Source organism: Entelurus aequoreus, linkage group LG11 (assembly GCF_033978785.1).
Source record: "Entelurus aequoreus isolate RoL-2023_Sb linkage group LG11, RoL_Eaeq_v1.1, whole genome shotgun sequence".
NCBI classification, from domain to species: domain Eukaryota; kingdom Metazoa; phylum Chordata; class Actinopteri; order Syngnathiformes; family Syngnathidae; genus Entelurus; species Entelurus aequoreus.
The window spans coordinates 70,487,814-70,511,780 of NC_084741.1; the positions used below are offsets into that span (position 1 = coordinate 70,487,814).

At 34.9% G+C, this 23,967-nt stretch overlaps 1 protein-coding gene across 1 annotated transcript; it reads left to right on the forward strand.

The window, feature by feature from the left end:
* The first annotated feature begins 1,656 nt into the window (after positions 1-1,656).
* On the forward strand, positions 1,657-20,852 carry cd79a (CD79a molecule, immunoglobulin-associated alpha). Its single transcript, XM_062064358.1, has 5 exons — positions 1,657-1,750; positions 10,569-10,889; positions 14,108-14,223; positions 18,619-18,681; positions 20,500-20,852. Exons 1-5 carry the CDS (start codon positions 1,711-1,713, stop codon positions 20,620-20,622), a joined length of 663 nt encoding a protein of 220 aa, XP_061920342.1. The 5' UTR covers positions 1,657-1,710; the 3' UTR covers positions 20,623-20,852.
* Positions 20,853-23,967: the final 3,115 nt, after the last annotated feature.

Here is a 23,967-nt window from a genome sequence, read left to right on the forward strand (position 1 = left end):
CCGTAAATAAGCCGCACCCTTGTATAAGCCGCAGGGACCAGAACGAGGGGAAAAAGTAGCGGCTTATAGTCCGGAAATTACGGTAATAGTATTTCATGGTTTTTATACTATACAGAAAGTGTATCATATACGCTAATAAAGGTGAAAAAACTAAATTTTCCGTACATTAATATGAAAAATTATTTAAAAAATGAAATACAGAATGTAGTTTTTGGTTGTAATTGTACTTGTTGTATTTACACTACATATACTGGAGCATATATTTCATGATTACATTTTGGCTGCGATACGCCTCACGCATGTCACTTTTATGTTTACAGTTTTGACTCACAAGCGTAAAAAGAAGTTAGCCGTCGCACATCATAAAAATGACAATATTTACAAAACCCAACAGCAATGAAGTTGTCACGTTGTGTAAATGGTAAATAAAAACAGAATACAATGATTTGCAAATACTTTTGAACTTATATGCAATTGAATAGACTGCAAAGACAAGATACTTAACGTTCGAACTGGAAAACCTTGTTATTTTTTGCAAATATTAGCTCATTTGGAATATGATGCCTGCGACATGTGTCAAAAAAGCTGGCACAAGTGGCAAAGAAGACTGAGAAAGTTGAAGAATGCTCATCAAACACTTATTTGGAACATCCCACAGGTGAACAGGCTAATTGGGAACAGGTGGGTGCCATGATTGGGTATAAAAGCAGCTTCCATGAAATGCTCAGTCATTCACAAACAAGGACGGGGCGAGGGTCGCCACTTTGTCAACAAATGCGTGATTGTCCAACAGTTGAAGAACAACATTTCTCAACCAGCTATTGCAAGGAATTCTGGGATTTCACCATCTACGGTCTATAATATCATCAAAAGGTTCAGAGAATCTGGAGAAATCACCGCACGTAAGCCATGATATTACTGACCTTCGATCCCTCAGGCGGTACTGCATCAAAAAGCGACATCAGTGTGTAAAGGATATCACCACGTGGGCTCAGGAACACTTCAGAAAACCACTGTCAGTAACTACAGTTCGTCGCTACATCTGTAAGTGCAAGTTAAAACTCTACTATGCAAAGCGAAAGCCATTTATCAACAACACCCAGAAACTCCGCCGGCTTCAATGGGCCCGAGCTCATCTAAGATGGACTGATGCAAAGTGGAAAAGTGTTCTGTGGTCTGACGAGTCCACATTTCAAATTGTTTTTGGAAACTGTGGACGTCGTGTCCTCCCGACCAAAGAGGGAAAGAACCATCTGGACTGTTGTAGGTGCGAAGTTGAAAAGCCAACATCTGTGATGGTATGGGGGTGTATTAGTGCCAAATACATGGGTAACTTACACATCTGTGAAGGCGCCATTAATGCTGAAAGGTACATACAGGTTTTGGAGCAACATATGTTGCCATCCAAGCAACGTCTTTTTCATGGACGCCCCTGCTTATTTCAGCAAGACAATGTCATGCTGTCATGCAATATAGTACTGTATTAGAACATGCTCTAGTAAAAACTCTGATCTTTGTGGATATTAAGATGGCCTTTTTTCTAAGTGCATGCTGCTATTTTTGTTGATGCAAATGCAACAAAGCTTGTGAAGCGTGCATCCTGCCAGGGAACGACAACACCAGGCTGGAGTCACAACACCGCACACAGCCACAACACCTGATTATTGTGCGTTGAGGAGCATTTCAAGGGGGATTTGATACACTACAGAGATGGCAACGATCCATGTTTTTATCATCTGCAGCTCGGCTGGTAAGTCACATTTTTTACAATTGAATTTCTTTATAATAGTTCAAACATATAAATGTCAATGAATCATTTTGGAGCACTGATGCACATCTTCCATGTCGTCATGCTACTGTGACCAGTTTAAGACAATTACAATACAGACTTTATAAAACCCAACAAAGACAGAACAAAGCTTTTTTAGTGACGTATTTCCTATTTAAAGTTATTTTGGGAAAGCGATTGGCCAAGTCACATGGTATTGTAGCCTACATCATTAATACAATATTTTCTTCATTTATTTTGTCTTTTTAATACATCATTTTATGTGCAATACAGAAATATAATTAAAATGTATATTTCATTGCTGATTGGCTGACAAAACTGTATGGTCCACTACATTTATTTGTTTATAAATTATAGTCATGAAATATAGATGATAATGTTTTTCAATTCTAATTAATTTTTATAATAAATTATATCTTAATTAATTGACTTCACTCAATAGCTCCGTCATGTGGCACAATACAATATTTTGTTTTAATTAAAGCATTTATCTAAACTACTAATTCATAAAGATGTGTCTTTATTAATATTTTATTATATATATATATGTGTATATATATATGTGTATATGTATATACATATACTGTATATATATATATATGTATATGTATATATATATATATATGTATATATATATATGTATATATATGTATATGTACACACGTGTATATATATGTGTGTGTGTATATATATGTATGTATATATATATATGTGTGGATATATATGTGTGTGTGTATATATATATATATATAAATATATATATATATACATCATTATATTGTATAATATATATAAATATGTTTTATATATTATAATATATATTTTATTACCATATTTACTCATTGGCTTAAAGAAATAGTATAAAATATTTTTAAAAAGTTTTAAATATTGCATTCATCAAAAAAATAGAATGTTTTTTTTTCTGTTCAATCCATAAATGAAAATGTTTTCTACAGTACTTGTCATACACAGGGGAGTTGTAACACAAAATGCTTTAAATGACATTAAAAGGAAAAAAACAAAAAGACATGTCAGTGGGGGATTGCGGAAAAACTTCACCTTTGAGGCGCCCACACTGGAATAACTAGAATTACCATAATGTATCAAATAATATTCAAAATATAATATAAATAACAAATTAATAAAAACATAAAATGCTAAGAATAATAGTCATAATAACAGCAATAAATAAAATATAATAGAATAATGAGATTAGGCTAGAATACAAATAAAGAACCTAAATAGAGTTTAAAATGATTAGTAAAAAGCCAGATTAAAAAGGTGGGCCTCTAACCTTTCAAAATAAACAAATAAAAATACCAACGGTGTCTGCAGTCCCGAGACTCTCCAGCAGGCTGTTCCAAAGGTGGGGGCCATAGTGGCTAAATGTGGCCTCAACCTGAGTCTTTGTTCTGGTGTTTGGTAAACATGGAAGACCCGTGGCAGGCAGAATGACCTGCAATTATTCAGAGTGCCTTCACACAAAGAGATGTGGGGTTTAACCTCAGAGGAACGGCAAAATATAAACACGCTTTAGCACTTGGAAGAAGGAAAAGTTTCTGTGTCTCAGTCTGTGGGGAGAAAATATGGAACAGCCTGAGTGATGAACTCCAACACGGTTCCAACGTTGAGCATTTGAAAAAACTGTACCAATGTAGTGTTATTTTTATTCATTTACTTGACAGGGACAGTACAATGAAACATTGCTACCCATAGGTAACTCACGTCAAATACATCAGACTCATTTGTAACCCTCGTCCCTGGTTAGGCTTTTAAAGAAAAGTGAAAAAACACACACAAAAAGATTAAGACAAGTACAAAATAAAAATACATATAAAATAATTGGTCCCATATAGGGATGATGTTTGATAAGAAATTATCGAGTTCGAGCCCATTATCGAATCCTCTTATCGAACCGATTCCTTATCGATAGGGATGTCCGATAATGGCTTTTTGCCGATATCCGATATTCCGATATTGTCCAACTCTTTAATTACCGATACCGATATCAACCGATATATGCAGTCGTGGAATTAACACATTATTATGCCTAATTTGGACAACCAGGTATGGTGAAGATAAGGTACTTTTTTTAAAAATTTGTAAAATAAGATAAATAAATTAAAAACATTTTCTTGAATAAAAAAGAAAGTACAACAATATAAAAACAGTTACATAGAAACTAGTAATGAATGAAAATGAGTAAAATTAACTGTTAAAGGTTAGTACTATTAGTGGACCAGCAGCACGCACAATCATGTGTGCTTACGGACTGTATCCCTTGCAGACTGTATTGATATATATTGATATATAATGTAGGAACCAGAATATTAATAACAGAAAGAAACAACCCTTTTGTGTGAATGAGTGTAAATGGGGGAGGGAGGTTTTTTGGGTTGGTGCACTAATTGTAAGTGTATCTTGTGTTTTTTATGTGGATTTAATTTTAAAAAAAACAACAAAAAAAAAACGATACCGATAATAAAAAAAAAGCGATACCGATAATTTCCGATATTACATTTTAACGCATATATCGGCCGATAATATCGGCAGGCCGATATTATCGGACATGTCTACTTATCGATTCTCTTATCGAATCCAGATAGGTTGTTGTATATGGAAAAAAAACACACAATATTTGGTTTAACAAAAGCTCACTTTTATTTTATAAGAAAAAAATAAAATAAAATAAATTAAAAAATATTGACGGTTACCCCCCTAAAAAAAAAAAATATTGACTGTTGTTACCCAAAGTATATTAAGTGGGATTTTTCAGAAAAACAAATATATACAGTAACACAAAAACAACCTGTCTCTGTGATCACTATAGGTGAAAATGACGTAGCTCAGTCATTAGACTGAGCTACGTCATTTCCTGTGATGTCCCACAGGGCATTTCCTGTGGGACGGGATTCGAATAAAGAACCAACTCTTTTTCTTTACTATAGTGGCTTCGATAACGGGAACCGGTTCTCAAAAAGGGATTTGAGTCCATGGAATCGGTTCTTTTCTTATCGAACAACCGGGAGAACCGGTTTCGAACATCATCCCTAGCCCCATACTACACCTAGTTCTATTGCTCGCACTTCGGATTTTCCTTAAGCCACTTTTTCAGTTTTGTGGAGAAAAGTTTAGTTTAGTATGTTGGTTCGGTGTAGTGAGGTCTAGGATTGTTTTGATTCGTGAGTATGAATGTACTTTATGATTTATTGAGGTAAACACATTATCCTAAACAAATGGAGTTATGTAAATCCAGATAAATGTGATAAAATGTGGTTCGGAAGAAACTGGATGTTATTAAATGTAACTATGTAAAAGAGGTAGGATTCGAACAATGTATACTTCTTCCATGTTTAATTTAATTTAAAAAAATTGTGAAATAATAATATTGCCGTTGATCCCATGACTGTTCTCTGGAGATATGTTTGTACAGTCGTGGTCAAAAGTTGACATACACTTGTAAAGAACATGATGTCATGGCTGTCTTGAGTTTCCAATCATTTCTACAACTCTTATTTTGTTGTGTGTGATAGAGTGATTGGAGCACATACTTGTTGGTCACAAAAAACATTCATGAAGTTTGGTTCTTTTATGAATTTATTATGGGTCTACTGAAAATGTGGGTCAAAAGTATACATACAGCAATGTTAATATTTGCTTACATGTCCCTTGGCAAGTTTACCTGCAATAAGGCACTTTTGGTAGCCATCCACAAGCTTCTGCTTGGATTTTTGACCACTCCTCTTGACAAAATTGGTGCAGTTCAGCTAAAATGTGTTGGTTTTCTGACATGGACTTGTTTCTTCAGCATTGTCCACACGTTTAAGTCAGGACTTTGGGAAGGCCATTCTAAAACCTTAATTCTAGCCTGATTCATCCATTCCTTTACCACTTTTGATGTGTGTTTGGGGTCGTTGTCCTGTTGGAACACCCAACTGTGCCCAAGATCCAACCTCCGGGCTGATGATTTTAGGTTGTCCTGAAGAAATTGGAGGTAATCCTCCTTTTTCATTGTCCCATTTACTCTCTGTAAAGCACCAGTTCCATTGGCAGCAAAACAGCCCCAGAGAATAATACTACCACCACCATGCTTGACGGTAGGAATGGTGTTCCTGGGATTAAAGGCCTCACCTTTTCTCCTCCAAACATATTCCTGGGTGTTGTGGCTAAACAGCTCCATTTTTGTTTCATCCGACATCACATGGACAAAGATAAGACCTTCTGGAGAAAAGTTCTGTGGTCACATTTTCAGGAGATTCATAAAAGAACCAAACTTCATGAATGTTTTTTGTGATAAACGAGTATGTGCTCCAATCACTACATCACAACAAAATAAGAGTTGTAGAAATGATTGGAAACTCAAGACAGCCATGACATCATGTTCTTTACAAGTGTATGTCAACTTTTGACCACGACTGTGTGTGATGTACTACATGTATGAAATGGAACTGACTACTCAATAAACAAACCGAAAATGAATAATAAAAGTTTAAAATCGACCCTTAGGCAGATGCAGCGACTTTTAAAACTGGTGTAATGTGCTCCGGACCTCTGGTCCTCGTCAGCATTTTGTAGTAATCGTTGCATTCTATTTTTCTTTTTGGGAAGCCCGGAGAGAATTACAATAGTCTAAATCGGTGTTTTTCAACCTTTTTTGAGCCGAGGCACATTTTATGCGTTGAAGAAATGCGGAGGCACACCACCAGCAGAAATCATTGAAAAACAAAACTCAGTTGACAGTAAAAAGTCGTTGTCGCAATTGTTGGATCGAAACTGAATAATAAAAGTTTAAAATCGACCCTTAGGCGGATGCAAGGCAATGCAGCGACTTTTAAAACTGGTGTAATGTGCTCCGGACCTCTGGTCCTCGTCAGCATTTTGTAGTAATCGTTGCATTCTATTTTTCTTTTTGGGAAGCCCGGAGAGAATTACAATAGTCTAAATCTGTGTTTTTCAACCTTTTTTGAGCCGAGGCACATTTTTTTGCGTTGAAGAAATGCGGAGGCACACCACCAGCAGAAATCTTTTGAAAACGAAACTCGGTTGACAGTAAAAAGTCGTTGTCGCGATTGTTGGATATGACTTTAAAGCATAACCAAGCATGCATCAATATAGCTCTTGTCTCAAAGTAGGTGTACTGTCACCACCTGTCACATCACCCCCTGACTTATTTCGAGTTTTTTGCTGTTTTCCTGTGTGTACTGTTTTACTTCTTGTCCTGCGCTCCTATTTTGGTGGCTTTTTCTCTTGTTTTGGTAATTCCCTGTAGCAGTTTCATGTCTTCCCTTGAGCGATATTTCCCGCATCTACTTTGTTTTAGCAATCAAGAATATTTCAGTTGTTTTTATCCTTCTTTGTGGGGACATTGTTGGTCGTCACGTCATGTTCGGATGTACACTGTGGACGCCGTCTTTGCTCCATGTCAGGTTCAAACACTGATGACATCTATTAAACAGACAAGAAGCAAGGAATCATGCAGAGACAGAGTTCAATTTAGCTCATGAGGAGAACACATGGAGCTGCACACTTTGTCACAGTCTCGCCCTACGCTCTAAAGCAGTGGTCCACAACCTTTTAGTAGCTGCGGACCGGTCAACGCTTGAAAATTTGTCCCACGGACCGGGGGGGGAAGGGGGGTGTTTTTATTTTATTTATTTATTTTATTTTATTTTATTTTTTTAATAAAGAAATACAATCATGTGTGCTTACGGACTGTATCCCTGCAGACTGTATTGATCTATATTGATATATAATGTATACATTGTGTTTTTTATGTTGATTTAATAAAAATAAAAATACATTTTTTTTAATTTTTTTCTATTTTTATTTCTTCTGCGGCCCGGTGGTTGGGGACCACTGCTCTAAAGTACAGCTCCCGCGTCCCTCTATTTATTCAGGAGTTCCACAGTCAACATCACTGAGGCCGCCTCTAAAAGGAGTGGTCACATATATCATGCAAAGCATCTCCAGTACGCACAATACGTGACGGAATGTGCTGGGGGCCTTGTCTCTGCTTCGCCTGCGTGCTGTCGTCTTATCTTCGTTGAGGTCCTTGAAGTCCTTGGCTGCTAGCGGGCTAAAACAAAGATAACATCGGCAGCTGAGGCCACCCCTCAGACAAGAAGTTTTGTCCTTGCACAGATAGAAAAAGTACAGCTTGAGCACAATAGCTAATAACTATAGCAACGGACTTTAAGCATACTAAAATTGTGTGATAATATATATACATGATTATTCTAACACTCCACAGTAAGTCTTTGCTGTCGTCCAGCATTCTGTTTTTGTTTACTTAGTAGCCAGTTCAGTTTTAGTTTCCTTCTGCATAGCCTTCCCTAAGCTCCAATGCCTTTTCTTAGGGGCACTCACCCTTTTGTTTATTTTTGGTTTACGCATTAGACACCTTTTTACCTGCACACTGCCTCCCGCTGATTCCGACATCTACAAAGCAATCAGCTACCGGCTGCCACCTACTGATATGGAAGAGTATTACATGGTTACTCTGCCGAGCTCTAGACAGCACCGACACTCAACAACAACACATCATTTGCAGACTATAATTACTGCTTTGCAAAAAACATATTTTTAACCCAAATAGGTGAAATTAGATCATCTCCACAGTGCCGTGGCAGTGGTTGAAAAACACTGGTCTAAAGCAGTGGTCCCCAACCTTTTTGTAGCTGCGGACCGGTCAACGCTTGAAAATTTGTCCCACGGACCGGTGGGGGGAGGGGGAGTGTATTTTAAAAAAAAAAATTTTATTTTTATTTTTTATTTTTATTTTTTTTACATAAATAAATACAATCATGTGTGCTTACGGACTGTATCCCTGCAGGCTATATTGATCTATATTGATATATAATGTATATATTGTGTTTTTTATGTTGATTTCATAATTTTAATTTTTTTTTTAATTTTTTTTTTTAATTCTTGTGCGGCCCGGTACCAATCGGTCTAAATGACATGTCTAATCTAGCATGTAGCAGGGTTTTTTTTTTCTTTTTCTTTTTAGTTCGAAACACAACAACTTTAAGATGAGGTGCGTCTATTGCAGGGGTGTCCAAACTTTTTCCACTGAGGGCCGCACACGGAAAAATTCAAGCATGCGGGGGCCATTTTGATATTTTTCATTTTCAAACCTTAACAAAATATATGAATTTTTTTTTTTTTTTTTAACCTTTAGGGCTCCCTGGGACCATAAAGGGTCTCAATCATTAAACTGTTAAAAATAAGTCAAATTATTATTATTTTTTTAATTTAACACTTACAGTAAATCTCTATATCAACTTGAGGTTGATATAAAGTAAAAAAAAAAAAAAAAATAATGTATGCCTTTTCTGTCAAAGACAACTTTGTTTTTTATAGTAAAACTGAAATATGCAGTATTTAGTAATTAGAGCCCTAAAAGATCAATAATGCAGGACACCATTGATTTTAATTATTTATTATTTTTGAGTAATCACAGTGAAAAGTTAAATAAAATCCTACTAAATATATTTGGGATCCAAAAGGTCCCCCACTCATAAAGTGATACATTTTTATTGTTTTTTTTTAAAAACTTTTAACACTTAAATTACGAGATCAACTTCAGATATATCTGTCGATTTTACGTTTGAACTAGGGATGTCCGATAATGGCTTTTTGCCGATATCCGATATTCCGATATTGTCCAACTCTTTAATTACCGATACCGATATCAACCGATACCGATATCAACCGATATAGGCAGTCGTGGAATTAACACATTATTATGCCTAATTTGGACAACCAGGTATGGTGAAGATAAGGTACTTTTTAAAAAAATTTGTAAAATAAGATAAATCAATTAAAAACATTTTCTTGAATAAAAAAGAAAGTACAACAATATAAAAACAGTTACATAGAAACTAGTAATGAATGAAAATGAGTAAAATTAACTGTTAAAGGTTAGTACTATTAGTGGAGCAGCAGCACGCACAATCATGTGTGCTTACGGACTGTATCCCTTGCAGACTGTATTGATATATATTGATATATAATGTAGGAACCAGAATATTAATAACAGAAAGAAACAACCCTTTTGTGTGAATGAGTGTAAATGGGGGAGGGAGGTTTTTTGGGTTGGTGCACTAATTGTAAGTGTATCTTGTGTTTTTTATGTGGATTTAATTAAAAAAAAAAAAAAACGATACCGATAATAAAAAAAAACGATACTGATAATTTCCGATATTACATTTTAACGCATATATCGGCGTCTCTAGTTTGAACTATTATTTTGTTTGTATTATGCTCTTTTGTCAAATAAAACTTTGATGTTTTTTTTTATGGCAACCACACAAAATATGCAATATTTTTCCACATAAAACATTTTAAAGTGATATTTTTTAAGTAATAATTCATTATAACATGGATTTTTAGTCTTTTTAAAAAAAAAAATTTTTAGCAGTGGCAAAAAAAAGAAAAATAAACAAAGACAAAATATAAAAAAAACAGCCTGCATGGCAGCTTTGTGTCAACATTGCAACTTTTTCTTGTTAGATTTCACCTCATTCCACTTTTTCTTAATGTTTTTTTAAATTTTTGCAATATTATCAACTCTGCAATTTTTGCAGAATGTGTGGCGGGCCGGTAAACAATTAGCTGCGGGCCGCACTTTGGACACCCCTGGTCTATTGTTTACAATTTTCATCTCATGCAATCATTGTAAAGTGCAGGGTGTGGCATTTTTACTGGGTCAGATGTAAGCTGTGTTATTAGCGAGGTGTGTTGTTATGAGTATTAATGAGGTGTGCTTCCTGCGTAGTGGTCTTAGCAGCTGGGAGGGTGAGCATCGAGGCGGACAGGCCATGGCTGAGGGTCCGACTCTTTCACACCGCCGTCCTGGAGTGCTGCTTCTGGACCGACCAGGACTCGGTCCAAACCGCCTGGATCAAGGAAGACGCCGCCTCAGGCCCGAATCCGGTGGTGGCGTCGAACATGGTGACCGCGGGCCAAAGAATCTACCGCCGCGTCACCTGCGGCACCCTGATGCTGACCGAGGCCCGGCTGAGCGACGGCGGGCTGTACCGCTGCCGGCTCAACGCCACTGATGTCATCACGCACGGCACCTACCTGCAGGTCTACGGTAAGCACGTCTAAGACATAAATCCTGTTAAAGACACGCTATGTAGAAGTAGAGGCTGGTTAAACTGAAGTGTGGTCCACATAAATCCTGTTAAAGACACGCTACGTAAAAGTAGTTGAGCTAATGAAGGGGTGGCCAACCTTTTTCCACTGAGGGCCACACACTGAAAAACAAAAGCATGCAGGGGCCATTTTAATTTGAATATTTGTCATGTACAAAACCAATACAATATATATTGTGAACGTCAAAAGCATCAAAAAATAAATCAAATATTAACATATCAACTCAAACTTCAGATCTATCTGTTACCATAAAGTCATTTTTTTATATTATTTTAAGCTTTTTTTTTTTTTTTTTAAAGAATACCACAAAAAATAGCACCCAATTTTTTGAAAAATTATATATTTAATGTGAAGTAATTGGAACCGTAAACAGGTAAATGATTCATAATTAGGGATGTCCGATAATGGCTTTTTGCCGATATCCGATATTCCGATATTGTCCAACTCTTTAATTACCGATACCGATATCAACCGATACCGATATCAACCGATATATGCAGTCGTGGAATTAACACATTATTATGCCTAATTTGGACAAAAAATTTGTAAAATAAGATAAATCAATTAAAAACATTTTCTTGAATAAAAAAGAAAGTACAACAATATAAAAACAGTTACATAGAAACTAGTAATGAATGAAAATGAGTAAAATTAACTGTTAAAGGTTAGTACTATTAGTGGAGCAGCAGCACGCACAATCATGTGTGCTTACGGACTGTATCCCTTGCAGACTGTATTGATATATATTGATATATAATGTAGGAACCAGAATATTAATAACATAAAGAAACAAATGAGTGTAAATGGGGGGAGGGAGGTTTTTTGGGTTGGTGCACTAATTGTAAGTGTATCTTGTGTTTTTTATGTTGATTTAATTAAAAAAACAACCAAAAAAAAACGATACCGATAATAAAAAAAACGATACCGATAATTTCCGATATTATATTTTAACGCATATATCGGCCGATAATATTGGCAGGCCGATATTATCGGACATCTCTATTCATAATTCATTATTATTTTTTTGAACAATGACAGTTAAACAAAATCAGGGATCTAAAAGGCACCCCACTCAAAAGTGTTTAAAATTAATCATACAAAACCCAAAAGCAGTGAAGTTGGCACGTTGTGTAAATGGTAAATAAAAACAGAATACAATCATTTGCAAATACTTTTCAACTTATACTCAATTGAATAGACTGCAAAGACAAGATATTTAAAGTTCCAACTGAGAAACTTAATTTTGTTTTGCAAATAATCATTAACTTAGAATGTAATGTCAGCAACACATTGCAAAAAAGTCAGCACAGGGGCATTTTTACCACTGTGTTACATGGCCTTTCCTTTTAACAACACTCAGTAAAGGTTTGGGAACTGAGGAGACACATTTTTGAAGCTTTTCAGGTGGAATTCTTTCCCATTCTTGCTTGATGTACAGCTTAAGTTGTTCAACAGTCCGGGGGTCTCCCTTGTGCTATTTTAGGCTTCGTAATGCGCCACACATTTTCAATGGGAGACAGGTCTGGACTACAAGCAGGCCAGTCTAGTACCTGCACTCTTTTACTATGAAGCCACGCTGTTGTAACACGTGGTTTGGCATTGTCTTGCTGAAATAAGCAGGGGCGTCCATGATAACGTTGCTTGGATGGCAACATATGTTGCTCCAAAACCTGTATGTACCTTTCAGCATTAATGGTGCCTACACAGATGTGTAAGTTACCCATGTCTTGGGCACTAATACACCCCCATACCATCACACATGCTGGCTTTTCAACTTTGCGCCTAGAACAATCCGGATGGTTCTTTTCCTCTTTGTTCCGGAGGACACGACGTCCACAGTTTCCAAAAATAATTTGAAATGTGGACTGGTCAGACCACAGAACACTTTTCCACTTTGCATCAGTCCATCTTAGATGAGCTCGGGCCCAGCGAAGCCGGCGGCGTTTCTGGGTGTTGTTGATAAATGGCTTTGGCTTTGCATAGTAGAGTTTTAACTTGCACTTACAGATGTAGCGACAAACTGTAGCTACTGGCATTGGTTTTCTGAAGTGTTCATGTGGTGATGTCCTTTACACACTGATGTCGGTTTTTGATGCAGTACTGCCTGAGGGATCGAAGGTCACGGGCGTTCAATGTTGGTATCTGGCCTTGCAGTGATCTATCCAGATTCTCTGAACCTTTTGATGATATTACGGAGCGTAGATGGTGAAATCCCTAAATTCCTTGCAATAGCTGGTTGAGAAATGTTGTTCTTACACAATTTGCTCGCGCATTTGTTCACAAAGTGGTGACCCTCGCCCCATCCTTGTTTGTGAACGACTGAGCATTTCATGGAAGCTGCTTTTATACCCAATCATGGCACCCACCTGTCCCCAATTAGCCTGCTCACCTGTGGGATGCTCCAAATAAGTGTTTGACAAGCATTCCTCAACTTTCTCTTGTCTTTTTTGCCACTTGTGCCAGCTTTTTTGAAACATGTTGCAGGCATGAAATTCCAAATGAGCTAATATTTGCAAAATCTTGTCTCTGCAGTCTATTCAATTGAATATAAGTTGGAAAGGATTTGCAAATCATTGTATTCTGTTTTTATTTACCATTTACAACTTCACTGGTTTTGGGTTTTGTAATTCAATTTATATTATTTTTACTTTCAGTGCTTAAATCTATTGACCAACTTCAAATTTGTCCATCGATGATATGTTTTTATTCTTTTTTCAGCAATGACAATTTTGTGCAATTAGTGTCAATATTGCAACATTTTCTCGTTACATTACACCTGGTTGCTCTTTTTATTCCACTTTTTATGTTTTTGGAGGGTTTTTTTAAGTGGAAAATTGCCGCGGACAGTTAAAAATGTAGCTGCGGACATCCTTGAGTTCATGTGTTGTGCTCTCCTTTCACGGCCTGCTAAGCGGAGGCCGTTCTCAGAGTGGAATGTCTTTTTTTCCCCAGCCTAATCTCATTAAGTGCAGATGTGAAACAAGCTAAAAAAAAAGGAAAAAAAAGGGGGGATTATGATTGCAATAAGATTTAGCTAACTAGCAATTGTTCATTCATGGACCTTGTTCTAAGTTGATGATGACGCAACCATTTTAATGAGTAACCGCGCTTTAACAACACTTTTTTTTTTTTTTTTTTTACATGTGCGTCTTCCAGAGCCGCTGAAGAAGACGATAAACCTCAGCGAAAAGACCAAAAACGACATCCTGATGGCAGAGGGACTTTTGCTTTTCCTTTGTGTCCTCGTGCCTTCAGTCGCTCTCCTCTTTAAGGTCAGCACGGATGCATTTTTGTGACAAATGTAGTGTGGAGTCATGGCTAAATTCCATAGTTTATCAATGTGGTTAACATACTAGATTAGAAGTGTCTGACGTCCACCACAGAGGCCATTTGTGTTGGGTTTTTTTTACAGTAATATTGTTTTTTTTAAATCATTATAATAACATTAATATCAAATCAAAATTTAAAAAATGACAATAAATAATAGGTTAATTTTGTTTATTTTATTTTTTTTACTACTATTGGTACAAATCAGAAATACAATTAAAATAAACTTTTTTTGGTTAAATATTATGATAAAAAATAATCTAATTAAAAATAATCAGAAATAATGTTAAATGTAATTATTTATTTATATTTTACTACTTCTATTATTGGTAAAAGTGGTATAAAAAAGACTAATTAAACAAATTTCATTATTTGCTATTAAACATGTGTGGGGGGGCGTGGCCTGCGGACCTGCAGCGAAGCGAGGTGTGCCAGGACCGGTTTCGAGATTAGCGACAGGTGCGTAGATGGCACACCTGGGCTGGCTTATCTGTTAAAGAGCAGCAGCCGGGAAGGAGAGGAGTTGTTGATGGTGGAGAGAAAACCCGAGCACGAACGAGACTGAGGGCGAGACGGTCAGAAATGACTGAAAACTAACACCAAAAAACATTTATTGCAAAATAAATCATCGTTCAGAAAGCTGAACGAGGCAGTCATGTCCGTAATTGGTGGTCTGAAGAACCCGGAAGAGCAAGTCTTCCACAACATGATAAAAAGGCAATTTACAAGAAACAATATGTTAATTGTATTTATTTTTGTGTTGTTTTTTACTACTACTAATGACAATGATGTAACAAAAAAACAAAATCAAATGGGACAAATTCCTTTTTTTTGTTATTTAAAACAAATCATTATAACAATGAATTCAATAATAAATCAAATTAAAAGAAAAAATGACAATAAAATATTATTATATTCATTTATTTGTATTTTTTTTACTACTAATATTGCTACAAAACCAAAAACTAAATAAAAAATAGACAATTTTTTTGTAAATTATTAGGATAAAAATAATCTAATGTAAAAATAATCTAAAGATAATCAGAAATAATATGTTAATTGTAATTATTTATTTATATTTTACTACTACTAGTATTGGTAAAAGTGGTAAAAAATTTTAAAAAAAAGACAAATTCAAATTAAAAAAATTTCCATCCATCCATCCATCCATTCCTACCGCTTGTCCCTTTTTGGTAAACAAATTTCATTTTTTGTTATTAAAAAAGATGATAAAAATAAAATCAATAATAAATTAAAATTGACAAGAATATGTTAATTGTATGTATTTATTTGTTGGGTTTTTTACTACTACTAATAGTAATAATGGAACAAAAACACAAATAAAATCAAATGGGACAAACTCAATTTTTTTTCTTATTTAAAACAAATCATTATGATAAAATGTATTCAATTATAAATCAAATTAAAAGAAGAAATGACAAGAAAATATTATATTCGTTTATTTGTATTTTTTTAAACTAATAATATTGGTACAAATCAGAAATAAAAGAGACAATTTTTTTGTAAATGATTATGATAAAAATAATCTAATGTAATAATAATCTAATTAAAGTTAATCAGAAATATGTTAATTGTAATTATTTATTTGTTTTTCTACTACTAGTTTTGGTAAAAGTGTTTAATTTTAAATCATTTGTCTTTTTTTTTTAACAAACTTCATTTTTTGTTATTAAAAAAACATGATAAAAATAACATTTATAATCAATTCAAATTGACAAGAAAGAAGATATTAATTGTATTTATTTATTTGTTGTCTTTTACTACTACTAAGGGTAATGAAACAAAAACACAAATAAAATCAATTGGGAAAAATTCAATTTTTTGTTATCTAAAAAAAATCATTATGATAAAAATAAATTCAATCATGAATCAAATTAAAAGACAAAATGACAAGAAAATATTATTGTAGTCATTTATTTGTTTTTGTTTTTACTACTAATATTGGTACAAATCAGAAAAAATAAAATAAAAATAGAAACATTTTTTGTAAATTATTATGATAAAAATGATCTAATGTAATAATAATCTATTTAAAGATAATCAGAAATAATATGTTAATTGTAATTATTTTTTTATATTTTACCACTAGTAGTATTGGTAAAAGTGGTAAAAAATAAAAGACAAATGAATTAAAATTAAACAAACTTAATTTTTTGTTATTAAAAAACATGATAAAAATACAATTTAATAATAATAATAATGGATTAGATTTTATATTGCGCTTTTCTATTGTTAGATACTCAAAGCGCTCAAGTGGGAATCCATCCTTCATTCACACCTGGTGGTGGTAAGCTACATTTGTAGCCACAGCTGCCCTGGGGTAGACTGACGGAAGCGAGGCTGCCAGTTTGCGCCTACGGCCCCTCCGACCACCACCTATCATTCATTCACCAGTGTGAGCGGCACCGGGGGCGAGGGTGAAGTGTCCTGCCCAAGGACACAACGGCAGCGATTTGGATGTCAAGAGGCGGGGAGCGAACCTGCAACCCTCAGGTTTCTAGCACAGCACTACCCACTACGCCATACCGCCCCATTTATAATAAATTCAAATTGACAAAAAATAATATGTTAATTGTATGTATTTATTTGTGTTTTTTTTAGTACTACACAAAAAATCAAATGGGACAAATTCAATTTTTATTATTTAAAAAAAATCATTATGATGAAAATGAATTCAATCATACATTAAAAATGAAAAGAAGAAATGACAAGAAAATACGATTATATTAATTTATTTGTATTTTTACTACTAATAATATTGGGGAAAAAACAAATCTAAATAAATTAGACACATTTCTTTTTTTTAATTGAATGAAAATACCATAATTGTTTTTTTTAATAAAAAAATAATAAATACAACTAACATTAAATGAAAACAGAAAAATTAAAAAGCATAAAAACAATACTTTTATTTGCATTTTTAAGAAGAAAACACCAGTAATACTACAAACAAAATAAAAAACTGAGTAAACACAAATCGACATAAAAATAACAAGCATATTTTTAATTTATGAAAACATTTTTAAGTAATATTTTTTGTAAGAAGATTGACATTGAAATAACATATTTGTCATCTTAATTGCATTTTCTATAAAAAGAAAACAAGAATATAATAGAACTCCAGTGTTTCCCATAAACTGCCAAGATACCTGTGGCGGTGGGGGCGTGGCTATGGGCGTGGTCACCATGACATCATCGAGTAATTTGCATAATTTACTACAATTATATGATTTTCTCTAAAAAGGCTACAAAATGTATACTTACTAATTAATAATAAGCGTTTTGTTTTAAACGTCCATCCATCCATCCATTTTACAATATAATTACAACACTTTATGTACATATTTATATACAGATTTGAACAATAAGTTATTCACTGAAATATATTTATTAATTGTGGTTCTTACAAAAAATATATCTTATAAAATATAAAAGCTAAAATGTCTCTTAAAGCTCTGCCCCTTTAATTAGTGCATACTAAATAATTTAACTTTAGCCTACTACTACAACCATATTATTTACCAGCAACATAAAGTGAAACAGAAGTAGAGGTGTCCTGCCACAGTCAGTAACAAATAAACAGAAAACAGTAGTGGTCAAATACAAATAAGGCAACAAGAGAAGTATCCTACACTTCTCTTTTGTAAAGTAAATCTGAACAGCTTATATGGGCATCTACATCAACTATATGATTTACCTGAGAAGCTAGACAGGACAAAAAAACAAAACAAAAAAAACAAAAAAAATTTTTATTTTTATTTGTGGCGGATGTAATTCTTTCGTGGCGGGCCGCCACAAATAAATGAATGTGTGGGAAACACTGAACTCTTTATTGTCATCAACACATCAAATAAAACAATTAAAATGGCACTAAACAATATACTACTATTTTATTATTATGAAGAGAATATTGATGATATAATTATTATGATAAGAAACTATAGCCTATAAGACATATGACTGTATAAAGTGTATATATACTTTTTTAAACTATCCATCCATCCATTTTTCTACCGCTTGTCCCTTTTTAGGGTCGCGGGGGGTGCTGGAGCCTGTCACTTTTTTATTTTAAAACTATATATATCATTTTAAATATGACAAAATGAAATCCGACTAAGACTAGTAACTATTTGCTTTGTCCACAGTAACTCTGGTCACAGTCGTAGTCGTCTAAACTGTGAAGACGCTTTTTCATTCTATTAAATGAGAAGTCGTCTCTAAACTTTCATTCAATGGATGGGCCTGTCTTAACTACACTGGACCACTTTTAGCATGTTTAAAGTGAAGACTCTCAAAGGCACTTCTTTTTTTTATCGCAGTCCAAGCAACTCAGTGCGCTGCAGAAGACAAAGGCCAGGAGGGAAGAGGAGAACATCTATCAGGTCTTTCTTTTATTTACATCATGCATGTGCAAGAAACCACTTACAAACTTAAGCAAACGATAAAATAACAAGAACACCACCGACTCGCTTATACCGTAGTTACTGACAATGGTTTATCAACACAGGGATGTCAAAGTGGTTTTCATTGAGGGCCACATGGCAGTTATGGCTGCCATCAGAGGGCCACATGTAACAGTGAATAATGTAGGAATTTGCCTCTGGATTTCATTATTAATTATATAAATTGTTTTAAGTAGACTGTCGATTTTACAGTAAAAACTTTACATTTACAAAATCTCACTGTCAAATATAGTGTTTATATTATTTATTTATTTTTACAACATTTTACGGTAAATGGAATAAACAGTACCACTGTTCCACTATTTTTGTTACTATTTATTTTACTTGTTGGGGGCAGCTATTTGCGGTTCTAGCGTTGTATTTTTTATTTTTTTTTAATGCACTGTAGCACTTTGCTCAATGTAAAGTGCTTTTACAAATGCAATCTATTATTATTATTATTTATTATTCACTGTTTTTTGGGGGGATTTTTACGGAAAAAGCTGGCAGCTTTGTTGACAGAATTTTTGTGTTGAATTGACATTGGTTTTTACAACACTATATTGTTTATGGAAAAACCGTACAAGTTCTTTTTTTTATTCCGGCAACTTCGCTGCCAGTTTTTCTACCGTAAAAACAAATGTACCGTCTTTCCATTTACAGAAATACACCGTTAAAAACCACAACCGTAGATTTTACAGTCAAAAACTGGCAGCTCACTCAACCGAATTTTAACGCAAAAAAACAGAAGTATTTTTTTTTCAATTTACTGTAAAGAACAATGTAAAATGTATTGTCATTTTTATTAATTTGATGGGTAGTTTGCTGTAAAGTTAAATATGTTTATTTTGACAAAATGGAAAGTATGATAATATACTGTAATATTTGTTGCAATAATGGATACTATTAAAGTTTACAAGCCATGCAATTTCGAGCAGTACATATATTTTTCTGTCAAAATGAAAAAAAATCCATTACATTTAGTGAGAAAATATTAGGTACTTTATTGACACATATCATTTCCAGGTGTTTTTCAGGCCTTGAGTTTGACACCTGTAGTTTAACAGAACGCATTTGTTTTAAAACTGTCTATATTTTTCACAATTACTAAGTTTATAAAATATTGTTTTTACCCGGCCCAAACAAAATAATTGTTTTGTGATATTTCCGTCAACACGTACATGCAGGGAGCGTTTGCACAAGAACAGTCCAAGAAAAGCAAACAACAATTTGCAGTCATGTTGTTGTTATGATGGAATTTACACTCAATGACAGCTAACAGCTATCCAAAGCGCTATCATTAGCTAACAACACCCAAAGCTAATGCGCGTGCACATGTTACATACGGAGGTAGTTACGTCATTACGTCGTAGAAGCCGTAAGAGGGCGGGATATAACGCTTAAAATACATTGGAAAGTTAGCGCCCTCTAGGCATCTGTGTAAATGTTGCAAAAATCGTGATCGTAGCGAGGTCAAAAATGTATTTCGGACAAACTGTATCGAGTCATACCTCAAATTAAAGGCCAGAATAAGAACTTTTTAGATATGGAACAATTCTGTGATCTTCTATTAAACTGATGCAATGATAAACAATAATGAAAATTCACAATTACTTTGGTATAATAGAAAAAAGGAATAATAAGAATAAGTCCAAACATTATTTCAATCAATACAAATGTATTTTTAGGTCTTTCCTCATTTTTTCTATGCTGGTACGACTTATTGTTTGTACACGCTCTTAACTTATTCATCCCCAGGGCCTCAATGTGGAAGAGTGTTGCGCCATATACGATCAGATCGATCACTCCAAGACAGCGGTGGGCCCCTACCAGGATGTGCTCAACAATGTGGAGGAGGAAATCCAGCTGGAGAACCCGTGAATGGGAAGGAAGAAACAAAACTCAAACAAAAGCGCAGTTAAGAAAATGTGTTTATTGCTGTGGTTAAATTAAGTGTCCGCTTTTGTTGTCATTTAAGTGTTTTGTACTTTTATTTTATCCTTAGGTTTAGCACAAGATCTGGGTTAGAGCCCTCAACCAATGCTTTTTATTCAATCCACACTCACACTCCTTTTCATTGCAAGTATGGCCGCCCTCAGAGGGCCACTTCTAACAGCAATAATATATATATATATATATATATATACATATATATATATATATATATATATATATATATTTATTATACACAGTATATTACGTTAAAGTTAAAGTACCAATGATTGTCACACACACACGCACACAAATTATTCTCTGTATTTGACCCATCACCCTTGATCACCCCCTGGGAGGTGAGGGGAGCAGTGAGCAGCAGCGATGGCTGCGCCCGGGAATCATTTTTTGTGATTTAACCCCCAATTCCAACCCTTGATGCTGAGTGTCAAGCAAGGAGGTAATGGCTCCCAATTTTTTATAGTCTTTGGTATGACTCGGCCGGGGTTTGAACTCACAACCTACCAATCTCAGGGCGGACACTCTAACATACATACATACATACATACATACCAGTGACGTGCGGTGAGGTTCATGGCTGGTGAGGCACTGACTTCATCAGTCAGATTTACAAACATATGAACCCTAAAGAGTATCTTATTCACCGTTTGATTGGCAGCAGTTAACGGGTTATGTTTAAAAGCTCATACCAGCATTCTTCCCTTATTGGCACTCAGCATCAAGGGTTGGAATTGGGGGTTGAATCACCAAAAATTATTCCCGGGCGTGGCGCCGCTGCTGCCCACTGCTCCCCTCACCTCCCAGGGGGTGATCAAGGGATGGGTCAAATGCAGAGGACACATTTCATTACACCTAGTGTGTGTGTGACAATCATTGGTACTTTAACTTTACACATACAAACTGTAGCACACAAAAAAGCACATTTAATAAAAAAAACGTTATTATGGTCTTACCTCTACTTATAAATGAAGTCCATGCGCCGCTGTTGTGCTGGATTAATGCACCCCCTGACGGGAGTGTTATATCGACTAAAGCCCACACTTAAACTTTCCACGTGCAAGATTGAATCTATTTAAAAAAGTTATTTAATAAGAAGCCAAAAAGTGCAAAAACAATAATGTTCGTGTTGGAGGAGTTGTGAATGAATGAAATATGAAATCCGTGCTGCAGTCTGTAGGTGTACCTAATGTTGTGGCCCTGCGGTCATTCACAACTCCTCCAACACGAACATTATTGTTTTTGCACTTCTTGGCTTCTTATTAAATAACTTTTTTAAATAGTGTAACCGAGGGTTTATAAATGTCGCCTGTACTGTAGGAAACTACAAAATAATAAACGCGGAGGCTCCAGTTTACACGAGCACCACTTTATTGACCTTCTTTCAAAAACCTCCGCTCCACTCCAACTTGTCATCACTTCCGCTCTTAGCGCCTTCAAAATAAGAGCGCAAGGCATATACTGTATAACAGCGTAGAACAGGAATTTAACATCACAAAGAGGAAAGCCCATAAAAATAGGTTACAATAGATTCAATCTTGCACGTGGAAAGTTTAAGTGCGGGAGTGCATTCTCTACCACCAGGAGGCGGGATTACTGCGAGCCTCAACCAGTGTGTCTTTGCAGCAGTTTTATGATGGCTCAGCACAAGAAATATGTTACACACATACAGTTGTAGACAAAATACACTGTACATTATATACCTCAGCTAACTAAACTATGGAAATGTATAATATAATTCATATAGCAATACAGTCTCACTGCACAGCAGGCCAGCAGTTAGCCGAGTCCGCGATCCATGGTGAGGTTCAACTGAGTGACGTGCCTCAACTGGCTGCTGATCACCGCAAGTCTCTTCTCAGTATTTGAACGGCAAATGTGAAAATTCAGCGATTTTGAATAAAAATAATCTAAAACTGGTGAAGTTAAATGGAAAATAACTTTATAGTATAATCACTGGATACATATAACAATTTAATTAATTTTTTTTCTTTCTACATTTTTTTTCTTTCCATGATGGCAGGTGAGGCGGGGCCACACCTGCCTCTAGTGACTGCACGTCACTGATACATACACATACATACATACATATATATACACTACCATTCAAAAGTTTGGGGTCACGTTGAAATGTCCTTATTTTTGAAGGAAAAGCACTGTACTTTTCAATGAAGATAACTTTAAACTAGTCTTAACTTTAAAGAAATACACTCTATACATTGCTAATGTGGTAAATGACTATTCCAGCTGCAAATGTCTGGTTTTTGGTGCAATATCTACATAGGTGTATAGAGGCCCATTTCCAGCAACTATCACTCCAGTGTTCTAATGGTACAATGTGTTTGCTCATTGGCTCAGAAGGCTAATTGATGATTAGAAAACCCTTGTGCAATCATGTTCACACATCCGAAAACAGTTTAGCTCGTTACAGAAGCTACAAAACTGACTTTCCTTTGAGCAGATTGAGTTTCTGGAGCATCACATTTGTGGGGTCAATTAAACGCTCAAAATGGCCAGAAAAAGAGAACATTCATCTGAAACTCGACAGTCTATTCTTGTTCTTAGAAATGAAGGCTGTTCCACAAAATTGTTTGGGTGACCCCAAACTTTTAAACGGTAGTGTACATATACACATATAGGTTTCTTACCGTAAAAAAAATGTGGTATCGTTTTTCCATTTACAAATACAAACGGAAAAAACAAATTTTTTTTACGGTAAGAAACTGGTAGCTCAGTCGGTAAACTTATACCATAAAAAAACGGGTAGTTTTTTTTCAATTTACAGTAAAATGCTATAAAAAAACACCATATAACCACAGCTACAACCATAGCATGTACTGTAAAAAAAACTGGGTAGATTTTTTTTCAATTTACAGTAATATGCTGTAAAAACTCAACATATTTGTCATGTTCACAGTGTACAATTGGATGGATAACCTGCTTTGAAATCATAAGTCAAGCAGACTTTATTTTGAAAAAAAAACAACATTTTGAAATGATGATTGATAATCTTGCAATATTGGATAGTATTGAAGTTTGAAAGGTATGCAGCACATATATTTTTTCAGTCAAAATTGAAAAAAAAAAACGAAGTAAGAAAAGATAAGGCATTTATTGGTGGATATTTACAGGAGTTTGCGGACCACATAAAAGGATGTGGCGGGCCAAATCTGGCCCCCGGGGTCTTGAGTTTGGCACCTGTGCTCTATTATGTATCACATCTGTAATGAAAGTGCAGAATGTTTATAACATATTGTTTTTAATAAAGTTAAACAA

Bases quoted from the DNA above. Each gene is read 5' to 3' on its own strand.
- cd79a (XM_062064358.1), top strand. From the start codon at position 1,711: ATGGCAACGATCCATGTTTTTATCATCTGCAGCTCGGCTG. The intron at 10,890-14,107 runs GTAAGCACGTCT...TGCGTCTTCCAG, and splicing joins CACCTACCTGCAGGTCTACG to AGCCGCTGAAGAAGACGATA. The intron at 18,682-20,499 runs GTCTTTCTTTTA...ATTCATCCCCAG, and splicing joins AAGAGGAGAACATCTATCAG to GGCCTCAATGTGGAAGAGTG.